A 21,916-nucleotide genomic window follows, 5' to 3' on the forward strand; every position below is an offset into this window, starting at 1 on the left:
TGGCCTCACCTCACTTCTGTGCCCCACTAGCCACCGAGGGCAGGCAGCCCTCGATGGGCTCTGGTTTCCATCACATCTTGTGGGTGTGGCTACCAGCACCTTCTTGTTTTGTGCCATTTTTAAAGAGTATGTCTACAGAGCAAACTGATGACAGGGACAGTGTATTCTCCAAAGAAGGACGGAATTTTCTACCACCTGTGGCAATGATGTTAATCTCTATGGCAAAAGTAGGGGTGAGTGGCTTGCACCCACTACAGAAGACTATCCTGGGCTTAGCCTTCTGTACGGTATTAGTGAGAACTGGGTCTGGGGGTGACAACGCTGATCTTCTGCCTACTGCTGCTTCGGGGATGAGCTGCCGTTTGCTCTGGCCCTCAGATCTTACCAGCCATGTAACAGGTTGGCACACAAGGAGGGTGAAATTGACTCCTGTGCTGTTCTTGCCCCTGATTCCTGATACTTAGCTCTTAGATGACTTCATCTCATTACACTCAGCCCCTCTGCACCAGGCATGGATGCCCTTAGGAAACCTATCATCTAGTTTATCTGAAGGGATCAGGCCCCCACCCCCACCTCCAAAAGCACAGACACAGAAGCCTTCAGAGTGTGAGGGGCAGGGAGCTCCCCCTGCTGGAAGGTCCTGGAGGGCCTCCTCGGAGCACTACCTCTGGAGAGATGGAGGATGCACAGAGCCTGAGAGGACACACCGTGCTCTCTTGCAGGGCAACCCAACTGACTGAGTTACCACAAAGCTGCACGGGGCGTTCCAGTCTAGTTCGCTTCTCTTTGAAAGTTTACTCCTCACCGTCTCAAACTGGATGTTAACAGCTGTACCCATGTCCCAAGGCACACCACAGCGCCCACATACCACCAAGAATGGAGGAGCCACTGACCTATGGCAGACAACCCACAGGACAGGTGGCAACCAGGAGGAGGACTCGGGGCTGGGTTCAGGAGGTGTGCCAAGTCAGAGGTGAGCCACACTTGTGTGTGTGCTGAAGGCAGCTGACAGGAAGGACCGTGGGACTGCCAGCACCGGCCTTTAAACATCTTTAGTAAGTAACTAATTGTGTTTGTGGGTACAAGTGTGTCGGTGCATCCTTGCCACATGTGTGTGGGGAGGCTGGAGAACAATTTGAGAGTTGGTTCTCTTCTTTCACCACGTGGGTCCCGGGAATCAAACTCTGGCTGTCTGCCATGTGGCCAGTGCTTCTATCTGCTGGGCCTCTTGCTGGCTTGGATTTTGCACTTTTTACACGCATACCCTATCAGTCACAATTACCCTCTACCCAGTTAAAAAACAAAACAAAACAAAAACACCGCCCTGGTGGCCTGTGAACGCAGATGCTGCTTCAGAAGCTCAAGCAAGAACCGGGATAGGCAAAGAAGTTTCCCAGCAGTGAGTCCTAGGGCATGACCCTGCTCTCAGCAGCTTGGGATGTTGGCTCCCCAATGAGGTCCCTGAAACACCTACTTGCCTTTTCATCTGGGAACTACCTCCCAAATATTACCAAGAAACCCAGGGGTCAGTTGACTACCTGGCCAGCTCAGGGCTCCAGGAGGACGGAGGACGTTTCCTGGAAAACCCCCTTTTGGATCAGCTGGTGCTGGACTGACTGGCAGGGGGCAGCCGCATTACCATGCTAATCCATGCCCCCCAGTGCCTCTTCCTTGATATGGATATGTGCGTGTGCTTAGCCGCCCCTCTTGATGAGCGCAAGCTTCCCTGTGTCAAAAGCCCCATTCTCTCCAAAGAATAATTTTCCTTGTACTTACCTCCCTAACGTGTAAGACTTGATTTGAAAAGATACTTACCTCCACCATATGCTATTTTTCTTTAAACAATTTGCATTTCAAAGTGAATATGGCATTTATATCTGAATGAGCATCAGTATGTTGCCTGAACTGATCTCAAAGAGTGTGAAAAAGATGCTGCTTTTCTATTGAACGAGGATGTTTTCATCCCCCAAATGACATCAAAGGCAGACTCCCTCTTTTAAGCTATAGGCTTAGTACATTAAAAATAGCCTGCTCAGATTTGGAAAAAAAAAAAAATACTCGGCAACGATGTCTTTTCACAGCGTTCAAGTACACATTCATCAACCATCATCCCTTTAGATACATTTTCATCACCTAGCCAGTTTCCATCTATCTTCACAAACAGGATGTAACTTTACCACGGAGTTTAACTAATGGGAGGGGGCACAACATAATCCTTTGCTTTAGGTTACTGATTAAAGAAGAATGAAACAATTAATTGCTTCCATTATTGGAGAGAAGATCATGAATTTCCACGCATGCCCGGTGAAAATGAGAAGGCTGAAAGACTCCTATGAGTACCAAGACAGAAGCAGACATAGTGGAATCCAAACTCTTAAAACCTAAACCCAAACTGCGGCTATTAGAATAAGATGGAAAAGAGCCACTCGGTACTGCGGCCTTCACTCAAGAAGCAGCTAGAGAACACGTCTCTGCTCCAGGCTCCCAACGCTGACACAGGGCATGTGGGAAAACAGGCTCATGAAATCACCGTTGGACAATAGAGGCTATTCCAACGGTCACATCACTTTAGACTAGGCCTTCGCCATCTGCTCTGTCCTCTAATTACAAGCCCGAAAAGAATATAATTCACAACACTACCATAAAACGTGAGGATACGAATGATTTAAGTGCCAGTGAGAGGGCCTGCTTGCTCCAATATTTGCACTGGAAAGCTGCCATTTTTTTGGCAACCAGAATTTCAGTCTAAGTGGACTAACACTGTTTTTTCTAAGGACACATTCGGCATCTTTTCTTCAGGTGCAGGAGCCCCGGCCCTGCATGCTATGGTTCCGGTTGTGTAGAAATCCAACATGCTTGTTACTTGGACAGGAAGCTGGGATTATTTGCTACAGTGTACATCTTTCTGTTACTATCCTTTCCATATTGTGTTTCTCAGAGAAAGAAAAGCTGATCTAGACCTCAGTGCAGTGAAACGTATCTGATTACTAAATTCTCAGGACAACTACATTCCAAATTCAAAAGCCTAGAACTAGAAAAAAGTTAAGTTGTTCCCTAAAATGTGCAAACAGCTATTCCTAGTCTGATTTCTCTCTAGTTATGATGCCTAAGGATAATAACAAAAGCCTACTTTATTACACACATTCCTTAAATCCAATTTTGCTAAATGAGTACTGCAAGTTAAGTCTATCAATATCCCACAAATAGGTGAGCATTTTATTGAACACATGCAGATGTTTTCCTCAGCTATCACCACAGAAAGGATATTTTATGTTCTACATCATTTCCAAAAAAATTATGGTATATGTGTGTGGGGGTGAGTGTGACAGAAGATAATTAGGGGGAGTCAGCTCCCCTTGTGGGTCCCAGCTTGTTAGAATTTGTGGTAAGTACCTTGACCTTCGGAGCCGTCCTGCTGGCTCTGTGTTACACATCTTTGGCAGGAACTGTTTTCCACACTGTCACACAATCATCCTTTAATTCTTAGAGCCTAACTTCAGCTTGTTGATTCAACGTAGGCAGCTGGCATTGCCTACTTCTTGGTAGTTCTTGCTGTTTCTTCAGTTTCCCACGGCTTTAAACAATACTGTGAAAGACAACTTACAGTTTTGGGCTTTACAAGGGTACCTCCTCAGGGGGGTTAGGGCTGGGGTGAGCAGTGTATATCTTTCTGATCTACATTGCAGGTAATTTTCTTAATCCCCATTTCCCCAAAGAGGACTGGCCAATATTAGAACAGCGCAGTCCACATTTTGTGAGACAGATAAAAAAATACAGGATGTGATAATGATGGCAATAAGGAATAAAATAGTCAAATCATGCAAAGCACCCTGCTACCAGCCAAGCCTCTGAAGACTTCAAGAGTTGGGAATCGGGGGCTGGAGAGATGGCTCAGCGGTTAAGAGCATTGGCTGCTCTTCCAGAGGTCCTGAGTTCAATTCCCAGCACCCACGCGGTGGCTCTGAACCATCTATAATGGGATCTGATGCTCTGTTCCATCATGCACATGTACATGCAGCCTAAAGCTCGCATCTACATAAATAAATATATTTAAAAAAGAGTTGGGAATCTCATCAACAGTAGGTTCTTCTTTCCTCTGTAGTTCAGTTACCTACTTCTCAGTAAAAGTTTCAGAACGGCTAATTCTTTAATAGGGGATCTGTGTGTGCTCCATGTTGGTCTGGTGACAGTCTCCTAGTCCCAGATAATGCTCAGGCTTGCTCTGGGGCCGAAGTTGGCTTCCCATGGGCTCACCAGATGATATCACTGAACCCATTGGCCAGTGAGGTACAGCTTATAAAATGGGAGTGGAGGGGGAAGGAACACGTGTGTGGGACACAAGGAGCAACGAGGACTGCTTCCTGGCAGTGGGCAACCGTGAGTAAGAGAGCAGAAAAACTGCTAGCGTCTCATGGCTAGTGGCTAGCCTTCATCGGGATGGAAACAACAGAACATTGGGCACATCTCAAAAGATGGTGCTGAGCATCCCAGAGGGTGAGTTCCCATCTAAGTGATTTGTTTTAGAAATAAATTTAATCAGGTAATCCCAAGGCAAAGCCTCCCCACCCTCCAACCCCCAGAGTTCAACATTTCAAGCCCGTGTTTGTTTTGCCAGTTTTCACCTGCTAATAGAGTGGAAAAATCCTGAGGCTGTTTAAGGGAAACTATCACGAAGCTCGCTTGGCTCCAACCCACTTCCGGGGCAAGTAACACCAGAATGTACACACAGGGATGGAATCATTCCACAAAAGATATTAAAACCTGGACTTTTTTTTTTCGTAAACCAATACCATACAGCCATATTCAGAAAATTAGTTTTACAAAATTTTCCATAGTATTCATACCTGATCCTTCCAAAGAACCAAATGTTCAGTCTAATTTGTCCCCTCCGCCAAAAAAAGGTGCTCTTTAAAAACGTTTGCTCACGTTTGTGCACCAGGCATGTAGTGCCTGCAGCAGCCAGAAGAGGGCGTAAGAACCCCTGGAACTTGTGAGCGGCCATGTATGAATGCTGGGAACCAAAATCTGGGTCCTCTTCTTAAGCCCTGAGCCATCTCTCCAGTGCCCTTTACAGTATTCTTTTTATTTCATGTGATCAGTGCAACAGGTGTTTTTCTGCACAACATATACTTTGATTTCACAGTCCCGATTTGATGAGAGTTGGCTATTGTCCCTCTGAGGGAAGAGGCCACGGTTATACAAAATAGCACTTTACTGACGGTTCAAGTTGCTTTACCTTCAGAGGTGCCTACCATTACCACTGTCCCTCCACCTGCCCCTCCCCCATTTCTTATAAAGCACATCTCACACGTAAAGACAACACAAATGTCACGCAGCAGTAAGAAATACTTGAGGTTCATGTTAGCACAGGAATTACAACATCTGTGTTTTTCCCCCTATGCTCTATATGTATTTCAGAAAGATAAAACTGTCTGTATGATGGGTAATAGAAAGCAATCAGCCAGGAGGTTGGGAGATGGTGAAATGTGAGGATGACTTTGCCTGACAGTCCTGCGCCAGTGTGGCAAGGTGGGAAGACTGAATATCAACTCCTGCTGAGCTTCTCTCTAGCCAGTTCTGAGGTCTGCTAACTGCTGTTTTTTCTAGAAGGCTGCTGGGTCAGCAACCGGGAGCACGGCTCCTGCCTGCCCCAGGCTCTTCTCACTGAACCCACACTTTTCAGATTAAAACTTTCCAGGACCACTTTCATTTGTTTGCAGGCTCCCAGGTCATCAGAGAAACAAGTAGTTTAGGGTCACAGCATCCCTTGCACACCCCGCGTGGAAATCCCATAGAACTGGGTCACTTTGTCAGAACATTCACAAAATAACACTTTACTGACAGTTCAAGTTTCCGGAAAAGGCCTCCCTAAATTGAAAGCATATTCTTATTTCCTTTTGAATTGCACCTCCAGTAGTCTACAACAGCGCATATCACTCAGAAAACCAAAAAAAAAAAAAAAAAAAAAAAAAAAAAAAAAAAAAAAAAAAAAAAACAAAAAAAAAAACAACAACAAAACAACTGGAAGACGACAACTGAAGGACGAAAAGAAGCAATGGCCTCTGTTCCAAAGGATGCGCTGATGCCTCCGACAATGCAAGCACCAATCTGCCTGAAGCTCAAGGCTCTGCCTCCCGATTTCAGATTTCAGTAAGACCTGGAAACCTCAGTCTGAGAACCCTCACCAAACAAATTATTCTTGCCAAAAATTAATTAGTAAATAACCACCACAGCGTTCTCTAATAGATCTGGTTTGCAGAAGCAAGTATCATAACTAGTAATTTTTTTTTTTTTTTAAGGAAAGTAGTTCTCAACCAATAGCTTTGGGTGACAACTGCTCTTCCATTTTCCTAAAGGGTGTTTAGCAGAAGTGCCCATTTCTGTATCAGAGGGTGGAGTGTTGTATCCAAAGTCCAAAGCATGGGAAATTCTGGGTGAGCAATGAGGGCCAGGAGAGGCCGAGCTTGAGGACCTCGTCATGGCGCCGCCATTCTACAAACAAGCAGGGGGCCGTGGACCCTCGCTGCCCACCCATACGCTGGAGTTATTAAAATGTTTTCTAGACCATTTGAAACTAAACAAAGAAAAACTTTGTCTCTCTGACACAACAACGGATCTCATTTGGACGCTGTGTTATTATTTTTTTTCTTTAATAGCTATTACCACTGTAACAGCAGCTTAGCGATTCCGTCTGCAGTGTGAGCAGTTTTGATAAACAGCCTCTGCGGGCCACACAACGGGGATAATGTATCCTTAAGTACCGCCAATGAGCTGCCATTCTGCACAGCCAATTACTTCTGTGCGTCTGTCACTCAAAGGAAAAATGACTGAGCCCATTAGATCAAACCTTTGTCACTGTTCCTAATGCACTCTTAGGCCTCATTAATCTCCGGGAGCAGCAACAGAGCCGCCGGTGCCTCACTGCCTCCCCCGAACAGGCCCACGTGAAGCCTCTCATGTCTCCCCCAAGTGCGCGCGTTAATCAAGCTCTCCTTATTGCCCCGGTCCCTGTCACGGCGGAGAGCGCTCCCTCTTAAATGCTCTCATTATGACCCATCCTTAGAGCCGGCTAAGTGGAAAAAAAGAGAGAGGGAGCGAGGGAGGAAGAGGACAGGAGAGAAAGAGGAGAGAGCAAGTCCAATCCCATTAATATTCATGACAATAATTAGTATTCTAGGTCACTGAATATTCATGCTATTAGTTTGGTTTTTTATGGGTTTGCTGGATGTCCTGATTGCTGAAGTGTGGAGAAAACAGCATGGTTGAGACTGTAGATGTCAACGGCAGTTCAATACTCAAAACACATTCTCCGCCTGCCCTCCCCCAACTGTACTCGGAGCATCAGCTCAGCCCTCCTGCAGGCTGGCCTGCCTCCAACTGCTGGAGACCTCAAGTAGGGGAGGCGGAGGAAAAGGAGTAAGGGCTCCTCTTAGAGGGGTCGAGGTGCCAACCTGGGTAGGGTGAAGAAAAAAAAAAGACCATAATTGCAGACACCCAACAAAGACATATGGCTATGGGGACAGCTGTGGTCCCAGAACAAAGATGTCGCAGCCAGAAGTCATGGACAAATTGATGACAGGGCAGAGAACAAGGGAGAGGCCTCCATGGAGATCATAAAAGTGCCAAAGAACACGTTCCGGGCCACCTAGCACTGCTCCGTCAGTGAGGTGTTGGTGCGGAGCAGTCAGAGATGCCATCTGTCCGCTACCAGGCATTTGTAAGGCCAACTCAGAAATATTGGCCGCCCCTCCCCCACCCAAACTAAGAACCAAAGACAGGACTCTGGAGGTCCCGGAGGTCAAGAGCACAGAGGCTACAGTCAGGAAAGCTGAGGTGCAGAGACACACCCACCCACAAAGGCCTGGGCTGGGGTTCAGTTTTATATTTCTGATTTCAGAGTGGCTACTCTCGGCCATAAGCTTTTCTACTTTCTAAGGAAGCATCAAATAGCCCCAAGGCTGATCACAGTTTTGTCACATGTACCTAGATGTGCAAAACCAGGCCGGCTAAAACTCATTAAAATATGCAAGGATATTACAACTCTTTCTTTGGAAAGATTTTAGAAATTAAAGTCAGGGAGACTCTTAAAATGCAACTTCTGGTAAATTCCCCGTTTCCATGGCAACTCAGGGACACTCCTACAAGCTCCCTGGTAGAGGAAGAGAACTGAAGCTTCAACTGCGCATCCTGAAGGGAGCCATCTCAGGAAGGAGAGATGTGCCACGGAAGGGATTTCAGCCAGATCTGAAAATATTTTTTTTTTTTTCTGGATGCTTCCCATTTTATCATTTATTTATTTTTGTTGAAGTAGATCCTTAACTAATTGTTTTTTTTCAAAAACCTATTCAGGCAGAAATATTCTATATCTCCATATGTAGCCAACCAATGTCTTTTTAAAAAATTATTATTTCTGTTCTTTTTTGTTGTTTTCTTGTTTTGTTTTCTTTTGTTTTTTTCCAGACAGGGTTTCTCTGTGTAGCCCTGGGTGCCTTGGAATTTGATTTGTAGGTTGGCCTCAAACTCACAGAGATCTGCCTGCCTATTCCTCCACAAGTGTTGGAATTACAGGCGTGTGCCACCACACCCGACTTTATTTCTGTTCTTATTGGCCAGCAAAAATGAAGCTTAGAATAGGCTTCTAGAGGTCAGGATGATTTGTTCTGAGAGCTCTCACAGTGTCCATCCTGCAGCATTCTGATTCTGGACTGCTCTTACATGTCTATAACCGCTCAGGACTGCTTTCCTAACTCAGCATCTTTTAGGTTTTGTGTGTGTGTGTGTGTGTGTGTGTGTGTGTGTGTGTGTGTGTGTTTGCAAAGTTTTCACTTCCATCCAACTCAGTATTTGACTCTCAGATGGCCCTGATCAATGGCAGAGATTTTCTTCTATAGTATCTTTACCAAAATTGTCTTTACTCATGCTTGTTTCCAGGTGATGATTTTTAAAAACTTTTTTTTACACTCATTTATTGCATGTGGAGGTCAGAGGACAACCTGTGGGAGTTGGTTCTCTCTTTCCATCCTTTGTACTCAGGTCACCAGGCATGGTGGCGAGTGTCTTAACCTGCTGGGCTATCACACCAGCCCTAATTATTTGCTTAGTTGAGATGAGGTTTCTTGTATTCCAGCCTGTCCTCAAGGTTACAGTGTAGTCAAGGGTGGCCTAGAACTTCTGACTTTCCTGCCTCCACCTCTCACGTCCTGGGTTGTATGTATGTGCCGCGACATCCTGCTTATGTGGTGTTGTGGATCCAACTCTGGGCACTGGGCATTAGACAGGCATGCTACCAGCTGAGCTACAACCCCGGAAGTATACGAGAAATGAGAGGAAAACAAACAGCATGAGGAACAGAAGGTGCATGAGGTAGGCAGCCACCATGACAATGCTTTTCCCCTTTTCCCAAGGCCTTGGCAAAAGCAGACATTAAGCATTTCAACATGTGATACACACATAATCAACATTTCCATTTCAAAAGGAAAAAGAAAAATGTCTAAATGGAAACAAAGTTATAAAGTATATAAAAGTAAACAATAAATTAGTCATATATCTGAGAAATATAATACACCGATGTCCCAAATATGTAAACACCCCTGGCCAGGTGTGGTGGCGCATGCCAGTAATCCCAGCACTTGTGGAGGCAGAAGCAGGTGGATCTCTATGAGTTTGAGGCCAGCCTGATCTACAAAGCAAGTCCAGGACAGCCAAGGCTACACAGAGAAGCCCTGTCTGGAAAAACCAAACCAGGCAAACAAAACCAAAAATCAAAACAAAAAACAGCCAGGATCAAACAGAGAGACATTGTGTCAAAAAACACCAATCAAGTGAACAACAGCACCAAAACTGGTTATGACCCTGCCAGCAGCAGATGTCCCCCTCAGAATGGACTGATAGTTACAATGATAGCACTGTGCTTATCTCCGGACTCTCTGAGCTCTCTAACGTGGTGGGCTCCTAGAGGGAGAGCCCTGAGCGGCTCTCTCACCCTGTCTTCAGAGCAATGATCAAGGCCAGGCATATAACAGACCAATCAACCCGTGAGGGCCAAACATACAGGAGGAAACAATGTATGTGACTCACAGACTGCACAGGAGACACGGACGGCTCAGAATAGAGTTAGGCACTGAAGCAGGGAACCAGGGATGCATTCTCGGAGTCATGAGACGTACCCTGTAGCTGATTCAACTAACACGACTTTGATTACTTGGCTGAAAACGAAAAATAAAAACTAGGGGCTTTCTTCTGTGGAACTACTGAGATCACGTAGGAGAATTCCCTGAAGAAAGATCAGCACAGTGAACTGAAGATTTTGAAGATGCAATGGATTAACAAACCCTCTAGGATCTGAATGAAGAAAACCACTCAATGTCCTGAGGGTATAAAATGCACCTGAAGAAATCAGAAAAGAGTAACTTGCCCCACACCTCCGCCCCCTACACTTAAAGCAACACAGCTCAGTGGGACAATGCCTGTCTGCCTAGCACACACGAAGCCCTGGGTTCTACATCCATCACCACTGCACAGACTAGGTGTGGTGGTGACACAGGCCTATAATCCCAGCACCTGAGAGGCAGAGACAGGAGGATCAGCAGTTCAAGCTCATGCTCAGCTATGTACCGAGACCCTGTCTCGTAAATCCCAAAATGAATGAATAAATAAATGCCACCCAAAACGGGATTATTATGTTTGTTTTTTTCAAACACTCTGAGGGTCAGGAATAACAGCTTGGGAGAACTGGAGGTAAAGGCCGGGTGCTGAGGCGTCACACTGCCACACGGAACCAAGTCCGGGCAGGACACAGGTGGCAGAACTGCAGCATAAGACATCCCACAGAGAACAGCGGATGAGGCGGATCAGAACACCTGGAAAGTGCATTTCATCCTGACTTAGTCGTACACAGAGGAGACGCAGAATTAACAAAGATCATTCAACAGAAAGGCCAGGTGGCTGTGTGAACAGACAATTTGCTTATATTTCCTATCACATAATGGATCCAAACAAGTCATATGTGAATTATTAGTTAATAATACTTTTTATAGGGAGGATTTAATAAAACAATAATAAAACTTGGAAATACATTTTTATCAGCTGTGAACAGGATCTAGACTAGCAAAGGATCTTTGAACAGCTTAACGTAGAAACCACAGATGCTTGAGTCACAATTTGAACACCCAGAAAAGAAAAAAGTATGTGTAAAGAAGACCATAAAAAGTATATAAATTTAAAAATTTATACATATTATAAAATACCAATATCCTCAATAAACAAAGAGCTTTCCCATATCAATGAGAAAAAGAAACTATTAAAATGCATGCATATGAGACACATAAAGTAACCACAGGAGCTATCGATGGGTAACCAACCCATGAGGCACTTGGATTCCCAGCTGATGGAAGAGACGCAGCATGGGGTGTTTTCATCCTGTGATTCTGAAAATAAAAGTGCCAGGTGGGTACTTTACAGAAAATACTTTTAGAGGTTATTTTGGAGATACACACCAAGAAGCTGACAGCTGAGCCACACCACTCATGGCTGCCAGAGGTGAGTCTTATGTGCTTATTATGTGCTCACCCAGGTCAGCCTCACAACAGTTTCGTCAGAGGAGGAAAACCAAGTAACAAAGGAATCACCAAGGGGAGCAAACACCCCCACCTACCCTACCCCAGACTCTCAAAACACTCACACAGTAGAAGTCAAGGGTGTCCTCCAAGTATCATGTTTAATTATTTGGCAAATAACTATTATTAGCTCGAAGTCCATCACAACAAGTACACTTTTCATGGTACCATTCCTCACATTAGAGTGTTTTATGAATAACAATTTCAAACACAGGGAACTCACCTTCTAGAGTATAATTTAGAGTCTGAGCTTAAACCCAGCAAACGTGCTGATTCCTTAAGCAAAAGAGCCATGTGTCATTTTAGATTAATGTCCAGGTGTAAGACATCAACTTGGAATGAAAAGTGTCACAACTCTGTGGTGAAGCATCGGTCTCTTCCAGAACTGGACCCATCGGCCAGCCTGATGACCTAGGGACTAGATTGGCAAATACCTGGGAGTGTGGTCTGAGGTCTCACCAACTCACTCTTACTAGAAAAAAAGTGACATCATCCGTATGGCTACTGAGGAAGCCCTGTTGCCCAAGTATGACTGAGACCCTGAGGCACCGTGACTAATGTCACACCACTAGTTCCCTGTCCAAGCTGACATCTCCAGAGCAAAGAAAATCAACCAGGTGGCCTTGCAGATTAGAGTGGAGGACTAGAAAGACCCCTTGACATAGAGTGGAGGGACGTGACCATGCAGACAGGTCTTACTCTTGTCTCTGGCCCTCAATCTGCCCAATAGCAAGGCTTTTCCTGTGAATGAAACCAGTGACAACACATAGCTCCCGTCCTTAGAGAGCAAGCCTTGGAGAGATCCAGTGTATGGTCATTTATACATTTTTTATTTTGTTTCCCACTTGGAGAGAAACATTTTGTGGTATTTGGGACTAGCGTCATACAACACCCAAGAATCAAGTCTTAAGACAAAGGTCCAAAAAAATCTTAATTTTATGCACTGTTTCTTGAACTCACCATTACTCTTTCCTTATGCACGTTTCCAGCAGGTTCCTGTCCCTCTTAGCTGAGCCTTAAGTCCTGCCCTCCTTTCTGTCTCAGCAATCCCAGCCCCTCCACAGCTGCTGCCCTGGACTTCCTGTCTTGTCCCCAACCAGAAAATTAAGAGTGCGGTTAGGTGCTTGGCTTTATAGTCTGTGTCTCTGGGTTCAGGAGCATGGAGAACACCACAAAATTAGCAAGTGATGTCCGTCAGCCACCTAATGCATACAGAGTGCTAATCACAAGGGACAAATACCCATTACTTTTGTCAGTTTAAAAATAACTTTCAAAGTATTGCAGTACCTTGAAATTTATCTAACAGGCGTTCTGAATCTTTTCAGGAAACTTCGACATAAAGGTTTGTTAAAAAGGGATATCGGCAAATGCTCGCAGCCATGAATGTGTAGCGGATGGATGTAGCGTGATGAGTTAGCTGCCAGGTGACTGCTATGTACAGGCATTCTGGAGGCCAGAGGCTCCAAGGCCACAGTGTGCCTAATTTTTGAAACAAAATTAGCCACTGATAAATGCATGACTAAATCAAAGGGAGGTGTTACGTAACAACACATGGAGGCTAATTTTCTGTTATTCTACAGTTTTTCTTCTTCCTGGAGCATCATTTTCCTCCCTTCCCACCTGATGGAAACCTCACTGTCGTTTTGGGAGTGAGGGGAATAGGTCGGGGAGGGCTGCAGAGCAACAACTTCACCTTTCTGAAAGGAGCTGGTCCCTCCCTTAGGAAAAGCCAATTTTCAGTTTGATTACTAACTGCCTGAGATGGTATCCTCTTTGCCCCTCTCCTGGCTCTCCTGTTTTTGTAAACACAGGTTGGCAGCCTGGACAAGACCTGTTGTATTGACTTGCCCAACACCACAAGGTACCAAGAAGCACTGTGTGGGGCAGCCTGCATTCGGACTCCTTCGTGTCACCCTGCTTTCACCAGCCAGGGCCATTCATCCCTCTGTGTAATTGACCACGCCATCTTCAAAAGCACCCAGTGTTTGAGAAGTGAGAAGCACAGTGTTCCAAGCAACCAGTATGCGTGCTGGCCTCTCCAGCAGAGTAAACCCGAAAGACTGGACCAAGTGGAGGAGGGGCTTTTTGTTAGGGACTCTACATGCTGAAAGAGAACTCCAGTGCTTTACCTGGCTTCTCTAGAAGTAATCGCACGGAAGCCAAAATGGCTTCCTACAAACACCTACAAAGACGATTTGGTGAAAACAAACAACGCCACATACAGGTCTGTGTATGTTGGCTCAGAGATTCCTCCAGTTTTAAATGCGTAGCTCCCAGGCATTCTTCTTGTACACCTGATTTCTCTATCTCTGAATGACCTCGGCTGATCCACGTACGAAATTGCTCTCAACAACCATCCTGAGGACTCCTTAAGTTTGTATGGCTGTGGCTTGCCTGCTGCCACTCACAGAAGAAAAGCCTGGAGGAAGCATGGTTTCAGGCCTGCCCGAGGTTACACCATCTACCTGCAGCAGTACCTGGCTCCTCGGGTGCGTCGGAGGCTGTGAGCTTACCTGAATTTGGTGAGATGTGTAAACTGCTCATGTCCTTGGCCAGGCCGTTGGTTTTGGGACTGGAGATGGGCGCGCAGGCCGATGTGGCTCGGGGTGGCCTCTTCCCCGGCACTTTCACAGTGGTTCTCAGGAGGTCTATCTCTTTGCCGTGGACATTCTGCATGTAATCCTGTGTGAATGTTAAACACCCAGGAGAGGTTAGAGAGAAGGAGGGCTACAGTGGGACCCAAGACCCCTATTGATAAGAGCTGTAAGCCTGTGACTGGCATTTTTCATTTGCCATTGTGGTGTGGGTGACATAATTCTTATTGAAACCCAGGCTAGGTATCCATGTCCTGACCTAACCTAGGGCTGGGAGTGGGGAGGAGAAACAATCAGCACAGATTCTGAACTCTTGCTTCCTGGATGTCGAGGAGCCAGGGCTTGTGCTCTGGGTTCAGAGCATTATTCCACGGAAGTAAGCGGAAGATTATGACAACAGTGTCCAAAATTTAAGGGTGACTCTAAGTTGTGCTGACTAGCTTCCTATCAATTTGACATGACCTAAACTGATTTGAAAGGAAGAAACTTCAATTGGGAAGATGCTTCCATAAGACCTGGCTGTAAGGTATTTTCTTAATTAGTGATGGAAGTGGAAGGGCCCTGTCCATTGTGGGTCGGGCAACCCCTGGACGGGTGGTCCTTGGTTCCATAAGAAAGCAGGATGAGCAAGTCAGAGCAAGTAAGCCAGTAAGCAGCACTCCTCTGCTTCAGTTCCTGCCTCCAGGTTCCTGTCCTGACTTCCTTCAATGATGGACCACAATGTGGAAGTATAAGCCAAATAAACTCTTTCCTCCCTAACTTGCTTTTGCTCATGCCTTTTTGTCAGAGCAAGAGAAACCCTAACAAGGACAAAAGGACTGGAGGTGACTAGGAACTGAGGAACCTGAAGCAAGGTATCTAAAACAACATCAACATCCCATCCGCAGTGGACACTAACAAGAATGTGCATATTTCCCTACTAACATCAGAAGCAACACCCACAAATTCTCACCAACATGAGGGCTTAACTGTGGGTTGAGAAAGGACGACACCAACAAACACGCGTGACTGCATGGGAGAAAAGGGCCACACGTCCTCGACCCTGTACCAAGAACTGCAGGCAACCGAGGCAGGCAAAGCAGGAGAGCTGACCTCTCCCGGGTAGGGCACACCAACTGTCTGATCAGCGCCAAACGGTCAGCCCCGAAAAGACACACAGCTGACATTACACAGACAGAGGGCATCAGATCCCATCACAGATGGTCATGAGCCACCATCTGATTGCTGGAATTGAACTCAGGGCCTCTGGAAAAGCAGACAGTGCTCTTGACCACTGAACCATATGTCCAGACTGAGACATAACAGGTTTTATTTGGCTCAGGGAGGCAGAAACAGGCAGATCTCTGTGAGTTTGAGGCCAGCCTGGTCTAAAGCAAGTCCAGGCAAGGCTACAGAGAAACCTTGTCTTGAAAAACCAAAAGGGGGAAAAAAGGTTTTATTTGGAGATATGTATGTATATATAAATACATTATGTATGCAGTGACAATGATGAACACAGAGGATTTGAAGGACAGCAGGGAAGGGCACATGGAAGGGAGTAAGTTGTAATTAAAATACAATCTCAAGAATGAACAAACCAACCAGAATGTGCATGCTGTGACTCCCCCCCATGTGAAATTCCCCCATAAGCTCTTGTATTTCAACATTTGCTCTCTGGCTGGGGGTGCTGTTGGGAAGGTTGTGGGGCCTTTAGAAAGTGAATGCTTCTTGGAGGAAATGAGTTACCAAGGACAGGCTTTCAGGCTGACGAACCTGATCACTTCCTGTTCACTCTGTTTCCTGAGTACAGATGTAACAGGACCAGCAGCTAAAGTAAAATTCCCACCCTTCCTTAAAATGTTTCTTTCCAGGCAACTGGTCCCATGTCCACAAAGAAAACAAAAGCCTAGAAAGCTCCTACATGTCAAAAGCCAGCTGCCAGCAACTATCAGAGCATAGCCTGGGCTAAATCATTTAACAACCATTGTACAGTGGAGCAAACAGGGATGGCAGGCAAAGAGTTTGGGTGAACATCTTTAAAAAAAAAAAAAAAAATAGAAGGCCGTATGGCAAAAGCTTATCTGTCAACCTGCAGTGTTCTTGGAAGGTGGTGAGATCTTAAGAGATGGGATCTAGTGGAGGGAGTTAGGTCACTAGAGGTGTGCTCTTGAGAGGGACACTGGGAGGCCAGTCTGCCCTCCTTCCCTCTACGCTTCCCTCCCCGATTCCTGCTGCTTCGAGGTGAGCGAATGTCCCCTGCCACCATGTGTTGCTATAGGCTCAAAGCAACAGATTCAAGTCTCTGAAACTACAAACCAAAGTAAAGACTTTCTACCATAAAAGTTGGTCTTCTCCGGAGTCGAAAGGTGACACCGAAACCGAGCCAGGCAGCAGGGAATGCTGGGAGCATGGTCCTGCCAACTCTCTCATGTACTACTGTTGTCTCAATGAGGCCTCTTGTCTACAGACATGGCATTTCATATACCCTGGGTGTATTATCCCATCACATATTAGAAAAGGATACATCCCAAATTACTCTTAAATAAATAATGTTTCAGTCATTTAACAGAAAACAGGAAGTAGGACTAGGAAGAAAGTGGGAAATGGGATTCTTGGTAGACCCAGAAATTTGGGTTTGTACTAAGTGATCAAATTCAGGATGGGGCTAACTTTAGGAGAACTGGCCACCTACCTTACATAAGTTGGAAAAGTGAGCCAGCTGTTCTGAGCTCCAGGATGTGTGGCTAATAGACGCAGACAGATAGCCCACACAGGTGAAACAGGAAGGTCAGCTGCTGGACAGCAGCTGGGAGACTGTACTGATGGAGCTGTGTGGACACAGTGAGTGGAATGAAAGTCCTGAGAAGTGTCCCATCACTCCTGGGAATGAGGCAAGCCATCTAATGTAATTGCAGAAGAATGTCCATGGCCTAGTGGACCAATTCCTGGGAAGATGCCTATGATGGTAAGCCTTGACTGTGACTTTGGTTATGCTGAGAAACGTGTAGGACAGGGATGAACTGACCCTCGAGCTATGCGGTCAGGAAATTCCAGAAGGCTTACCTGAAGCGGGAGGGCCTGCCGTGAAAACGAGTGGCACATCATATGGATAAGGGATAAAGCCTTTGCAGCATTTACCTTCTGCTTGCCACCACCATGATGTGAGCTACATTTTCCAGGCCCTGTGCCCATGATGGTAGGATGTTGTCAATACAACATGGGTCTTGGCTAAATATTTATTATTATTTGCCCTAGGATTATTACAGAGGTATTATTTAACCCAATATCATAATCAAATAAAACACAGACACCTGCTGGATTTTACAACTGCCTTAAAACACCTTGGGCTGGGCAGATAATGCCATGTATGCTATTTCAATAATCTCAACATCTATCTCCAGGCCCCACCCAATGCCATCCTCCTTAACCATCCTTATCTGGGCTATCTTTCATCCATTATCTTATAAATACTTGCTTGTATTCTTCATCTGGGTTGTTTTCTCCATCCATGCTACCCTTGGAGTCCTTCCTCCTGGCCCACATGGTTCCTTCTTCCACACTAACCCATTGTGGAGCCCTCCTGCCTTCTGTCTGTCTGTCTCTTTCCCATGATTCTCCTGAACCCAAAGACTGGGAACCTTAGCCACGCCTACCCCTTTCTGCCCTGTCCAAAGTTTAGGCTTTAATTAACCAATCGGGTATAATGTCTTAGGCAGGTTTGCACAAACACAAATAGGTGCATCCAGGCAGTAACCGGATCTTGGGGCCCAGTAATCAGCATTGCAAGCATCAGGCCAGCCCCCTACGTGGGGGTAGGACATGGATCAAAGATGTAGAAAAAGTTACCATCATCAAGTCACACTGGAGAATTGTGAAGACTCTGATGGGAGAAACTTGGCACTTAAGACGGCAAAAGAAACACAAGTTCATCAGGGAAGGAACGGCTGCAGCCAGGGCAAGTCATTAGGGGGAAAAAAAGGCTGTTCTTCTTGTTGCTAATGCCTGCCATTAACACCCACCCAGATGCAAGCCCATGTTTCCAAACAGAGTTGTACTCACAAACAACAGATTCCTTCTTGCAGTTACTCCTTTAAAATATCAACTTGCTGTAACTTTCTCTTTAATGCCAATTCTTAACAAATTAAAATACAATAACAGGAGTGTAATTGAGCATTTATTGCTTATGAGTTCTAAAATGAGGCTAATCAGAGAGTGACTAAGCCCCAGCGTGGGCTCTTTTAATAGGCATGTTTTAACATACAATAACCAGGATATTTTATTTAAAATTATTGTAGAAATGTAGACTTTGTTTTCTGGATCTGAACACGCCAAGGAAAGACATTTATCTTGAGCCCAGCATGGGCTAGCTGGTCTCTGGTTTCTTGGCTGTGTTAGACACTGTAGCTTCAGAACTGGCTGGAAGAAACTTGAGCAGCAGAGGGCTGGAAAGATGGCTCAGTTGGTAAAGTGCTTGCTGGGAGTCTGACTTCCGGCAAGGCTGTCTATGAGCTCACTGTTGGGGAGGTGGAAACAGGAAGATCCTTGGGTTAGCTGCCTAGCCACACTTGAGTTCTAGATGGGGGAAAAATGAGGAAGACACCTGACTTTAGCCTCTGTAGGTTTGTGTACACACGTACACACGTACACACACACACACACACACACACACACACACACACACCAATCAACCAACCAGAAACCGAAATAGTCACTCAGCAACTCCTGTATTTCCATTCAGTCTGGTTTCTTCTCCCAGGAGAAAAACTGCCCTGAACTTGATCCTGCCTCTACAAGAACATGGCCCTTTCACCTCTCCCTGGCTTGGTACTTGAGGAATTAAAGCTGCCACCACTAAATAATGTGGAGTCTTCAGAAGCAGATGGCAAGTACAGATCATGGGTGAGTGTGAGGTAGGGACCTTGCTGGGTAAAATAAAGACAGTAAGCTTATTTTGATATGCAAATACTACCCAGCTACCCTTCTCCATGTTAGCTGCAGAAAATGCTGATCGAAGATAAAAGAAGGGAAAAAAACCTTTAACAAGGCATGAGGGTAATTCAAAGCCAAGTACTTTTAAACAGCACTTAACAAGTCCCTGGGGCCCACTCAAGAGCCAGGCCCCCCGGAGGTGCCATCTCCCGCCCCTCAACAGCTTGAAAAAGTAGTAATTGCAAATCTATTTGCATTTTTCTCCTCAACTTGTCCACGCTTATCATGCCGATTCTTTTTTCCAAGCCGGCACCAGAGCAAAGGGACCTGTTCCTGAATGCGCCAACGCTCAGCAGCCATGCCTCGCCGTCCCCCTGCACCCGCGCCTGCACCTTTGCCTTCCCCTGTTTTTTACATTTTACTCCTAATTATGTTGCATCTCTCACCCTACACTTAATTAGCTGCATTAATGTGATTTCTTTTCACATAGTCAAGCAATTAAGAGCTATGATTGAGTTTCATTCAATTAGCCTCAACAAACATGCTAATTGATGTCCCAGATGCAAATGAGGTGTAATGAGAGAGACCTGCTCGCAACTGAGAGCCACGTCAGAGACCCAGAGCGTCAGCTTGCTGACAGCAGCACAGTTTAACGTAGCTCCCGCCGTCTGCAGGGTGGCCTTGGGAGAAAGATGAGGAGCGATGAGCGCCTCTGTGCTCCAGCTCATTCCGGATATTGAGAATTCACTGTTTGGCCTCCCACCTCACAGTTAGGCATCCCTGGACTGGAAGCTGATCAGCTGGGTAACGTTTGGCTGCTGCATACGCAGCTGCACCATCCCCATCAGCAGACAGTTACAAGGCTGTCAAGAAATTTCCCCTCAAGAACCTCAAAAGCAATCCCAGCCATCCCCGAGCCCTCTGTGTGCGTGATGGCCTAGATGGTATTCAGTAAAGGGGAAGTTCATCTTCGTCACCTCTGGGGCATTTGGCACTTGAGTTAAGCACAAAATACAGCAATCCATCAATAGTCCCTAAAAATATTCTTAGCAGATCGATTCTTGCTGCCTTGCGTCTGGAGGTTACTTTCAGCTGCCTGTGAAGGATGGTTTGCTGATGCACTCACAGGGTTAGCCAAAGTAGTTGGCATGACTGGAAGCTGAAGTGAAATGCATGAACTTGGTCTGCACCCCTAAACTACATAAACACAAGGCCTAGGAACAGGCCTGAGCTTTACTTGCTCAGAGTCCAGTTAAGAGAATCAATGAATGCCATTTTTTAAGCAAAAATTTTAAAAAGAGTTACAATACGTAAAGTCAAATGGCAAAACAAAGTAAAGAAAATCTTTGTTGCAATTAGAATTTCTCAATATCCTCTGACCTCTAAGTATACAAAGTATTGATAAAGCCGATCCTTTACTACAATATATGATACTCTGAGTCAGGTAACTTTTACAGACATGTTGGAATTTGCTTGCTTTTAAAATTATATTTATAATCTTTATGTACTTTATTATCTCTGTGTGTGCTTAGGTCAGAGAATGGCTAAACTCAGGACTGCTGACATGGCAGCAGAAGCATCTACCTGAAGAGCTATCTCCCAGCTTTACTTTACTTCTGGACACACCCAATCTAACTGAATCACCCTTCTTTATATACTTTGGCTTAGCAATCTTCAAAGTGTGACCCCTCCCCCATCCCAAATGCATGTCAGGGGTTCCAGAAGTCTATGAACAATTCAAAATGTCCTAGGAGGTCATTCACTTTTTTAATAGTACAGAAATTTGTTCTGATGCTGCAAGAGTGACAGGGCAGTTTACCTACAACAAAAAGCTACTTTTGCCTTCTGAATTTCAACCAGTGAGAATACACCTTGTTCATTTTCTGAGTGCTGTCATAAGCAGGGTCCATGAAGCATTGCTCCAGGTCTGACAGTTACCAGGTGCCTCTTTTGGAATTGCCAGCTAAACTAGCCACTTTTTTTTTCTTTCTTTTTTTTTTTTTTTTTTTTTTTTTGTGAAACAATATTTTCACTTAAATGAAAGGTCTGTCACATAGGCTATAGCTATCTCTTGGGAAATTACAGGTATTTTCTTGAAGGAAAAAAATCCTTCAAGAACAACATCTCACATATTAGCAACTAATGATGAAATATGAGCTTCCTTGCAAAAAATTAAAAATTTAAAGCCTTATCTCTCTCTCACAGTGAGCTTGGCATCTTTCGGATCTTAGCATTTTCTGGAAAGGTTGGTGATGGTGTTAGTGCAATCTCTGGACAGTATGGATTGGAGGAAGTGTCACCGTTTGGAAACCTGCACACTGTTTCAGAAGCATCGCTGCAGTGAAGTGACTGTGCATGATGCCGTGTGCATGGATGCACGTGGCCAGGCTTTTCTGGATAAAATGCACAAAAGGGTCATTTACAGTGCAGTGCAACGGGCTTTAATGCAGAGAGAAGGCCATGGTTTGAGGCCCCAGGGTGCGCACAGTGTTGTGGTGTATCGCCGAAGAGCAATACTCAGGGCAAGCCGAAATAGTACTTAACACACTTCTTCCTCTTCCACACCACTGTGAGTGGACACTTTTTTCGTACACTTAAACAAGAACTGTTAGGTCTTAAAGAGGTTTGAAAAAATGGAAAAGAACACCGCTATTTCACTGCTTTCTTTTAGAAACTACTCTTCTTTATCTATGGGGGGAGGGCCACACATGTGGCCAGTTGATACCTTCTGTAGTCTCTTCTCACCTTCCACCACGTGGGTTGCAGGGATTGAACTCAGGGACTCAGGCTTGGCAACAG

General features: G+C 45.4%; 1 protein-coding gene across 6 annotated transcripts in view; it reads right to left on the minus strand.

Annotated features, from left to right (window-relative positions):
- The window catches only part of Agap1 (ArfGAP with GTPase domain, ankyrin repeat and PH domain 1), a 431,455-nt gene that overhangs the window by 139,717 nt on the left and 269,822 nt on the right, over positions 1-21,916 (minus strand). For all 6 annotated transcript variants that reach the window (XM_055616997.1, XM_055616996.1, XM_055616995.1 and 3 more), the window contains exon 11: positions 14,129-14,297. In XM_055616997.1, the coding sequence (XP_055472972.1) occupies positions 14,129-14,297 (169 nt within the window). The remainder of the gene's footprint in view (positions 1-14,128; positions 14,298-21,916) is intronic.

Source organism: Psammomys obesus, unplaced genomic scaffold, assembly GCF_907164565.1.
Source record: "Psammomys obesus unplaced genomic scaffold, mPsaObe1.curated_primary_1811, whole genome shotgun sequence".
In the NCBI taxonomy this organism is placed as follows: Eukaryota; Metazoa; Chordata; class Mammalia; order Rodentia; family Muridae; genus Psammomys; species Psammomys obesus.